The 1565-nt window shown below is 43.5% G+C and overlaps 1 gene segment (V, D, J or C); it reads left to right on the top strand.

The window, feature by feature from the left end:
- Window positions 1–10: 10 nt before the first annotated feature.
- LOC102202573 (Ig kappa chain V-VI region NQ2-6.1-like) lies at window positions 11–388 on the top strand (the record flags this gene model as incomplete). The annotated part of the segment is given in 1 exon segment: window positions 11–388. A coding segment is annotated over 1 exon segment (357 nt), but the record flags the coding sequence as incomplete, so codon positions are not given.
- Between the last annotated feature and the right edge of the window lie 1177 nt (window positions 389–1565).

Genomic DNA, 1565 nt, shown 5'->3' with positions numbered 1-1565 from the left:
TTTGTTGTTTTCAGGATCCTCTGAGGATTTACTGACACCATCTAAAGATGTAGTGATGAGTTTGGAAGGAGGCACTGTGACTCTCTCCTGCAACTATTCAGCTGTAGTTCAGACACTTTTCTGGTACCATCAGAAGTCCGGTTCACGTCCACAGCTTCTCATGGCAGATTATTCAAAGCAAACAGAAAAGCTGAAGTTTATACATGACAAAGAAAAAAAGGAGTTTCATCTGGAGATCTCCTCTGCTGCAGTGTCTGACTCTGCTGTGTACTACTGTGCTCTGCAGCCCACAGTGACAGGAAACAGCAAAACTCTGTACAAAAACCTTTGGAGCAAAGACAACAGAATACTCCACAACATCCACTAGAGGGAGCCACACACTGTTAAACCTCTGATTCTGTTACTGTGACTGAAACATTGTTCTTCTTCTCTCTGGTTTCAGTTGTGAAAAACACAGTTTGTTTTGTGCCACCACATGTATGTTACTGAATCTAAATCAGTGTAAATCAGCAGGCTCTGACACACTGACAGCCTTCTTTCTCTGTATGAGGAAACTGTCAGGGTCTCTGAGTCATCAGGACTTTGAGTTTTGTAATTTCATTATTTGTTTTTGTTTTTTAGAAGTAATTTATGCTCCTCGTTTCTGTTAATGTTTTGGGTTCTTTGTGCTTCTGAGTTTTCCTGATCCCTTTGTTGGTTCTTTGTTGTGGTATTTGTGTCTCTAGTTAGTGACAGAGGACTTCAGGTTGATTGTTTTCCTTTCTGTTCCCTCAGTCTTGTCCCCATGTCTGTCTCTCTGTGTCCTGTCTCCATTGTTTCCCTGTTTAGTTGTCAAGTTAATCTTGTCTCCACATTCTGTTATGTTCCTCTTCCTGTTTTATTTTGGTGACTGCCCTCTGTGTCTTGTATTTAGTTTGACTTCCTCTCACATCATTGTGTTAGTTGCCATCAGCTGTGTTCCCATTTGTTCCTTTTAAGATAAAATAAGATGCCTTCATTAGTCCCACAAGGGGAAATTTCATAAGGCTGCCGACCTATTGCACGCAATGGCGGCGCCATCTTACCCTCCGACCATACATACATTACACAAACATCACATGGGGAAGACAGGTCAGAGAGGTATAACAATGGAAATGCACCACATGAGGAAAGATAAGGAGAAATAAATAACTCCCCCCAGACTGAGCTCCAACAGGGAGATCAGTTTGAGAACAGAAAAAAAAACACCTCTGCACATGAAAAACTCTTAATACACCAAAGAAACACAAGCCACAGGTAAAGGGTGAGAGACAGCCAGTGTAGACAGCACATCCGGGCCTGCAGCATAAGCGCTGGTCTCCATGATCTACCGTCAGCATCGGAAGGGAATTAGCGTCGAAGGCGTTTGGAAAGGGAGGGAGGATGAGTGTACATCTGCATGTGTATATGTTTGTGTGTGTGTCTGTGTGTGTGTGTGCAGAGTTCAGCTGAGACAGTGTCCTTCGCCCTGCCAGGCTAAGTAAACAGTCTTCCAGCCAACCCAGGTGGCCTTGCATGGAATGGGAAGAAACAGACTCAACACAGTC

This window comes from Pundamilia nyererei, unplaced genomic scaffold (assembly GCF_000239375.1).
Source record: "Pundamilia nyererei isolate P.nyererei 1_Seehausen unplaced genomic scaffold, PunNye1.0 scaffold00883, whole genome shotgun sequence".
NCBI classification, from domain to species: domain Eukaryota; kingdom Metazoa; phylum Chordata; class Actinopteri; order Cichliformes; family Cichlidae; genus Pundamilia; species Pundamilia nyererei.
The sequence above is the reverse complement of the archived record's forward strand: the minus strand, read 5'-3'. Positions and strand labels throughout refer to the sequence as shown.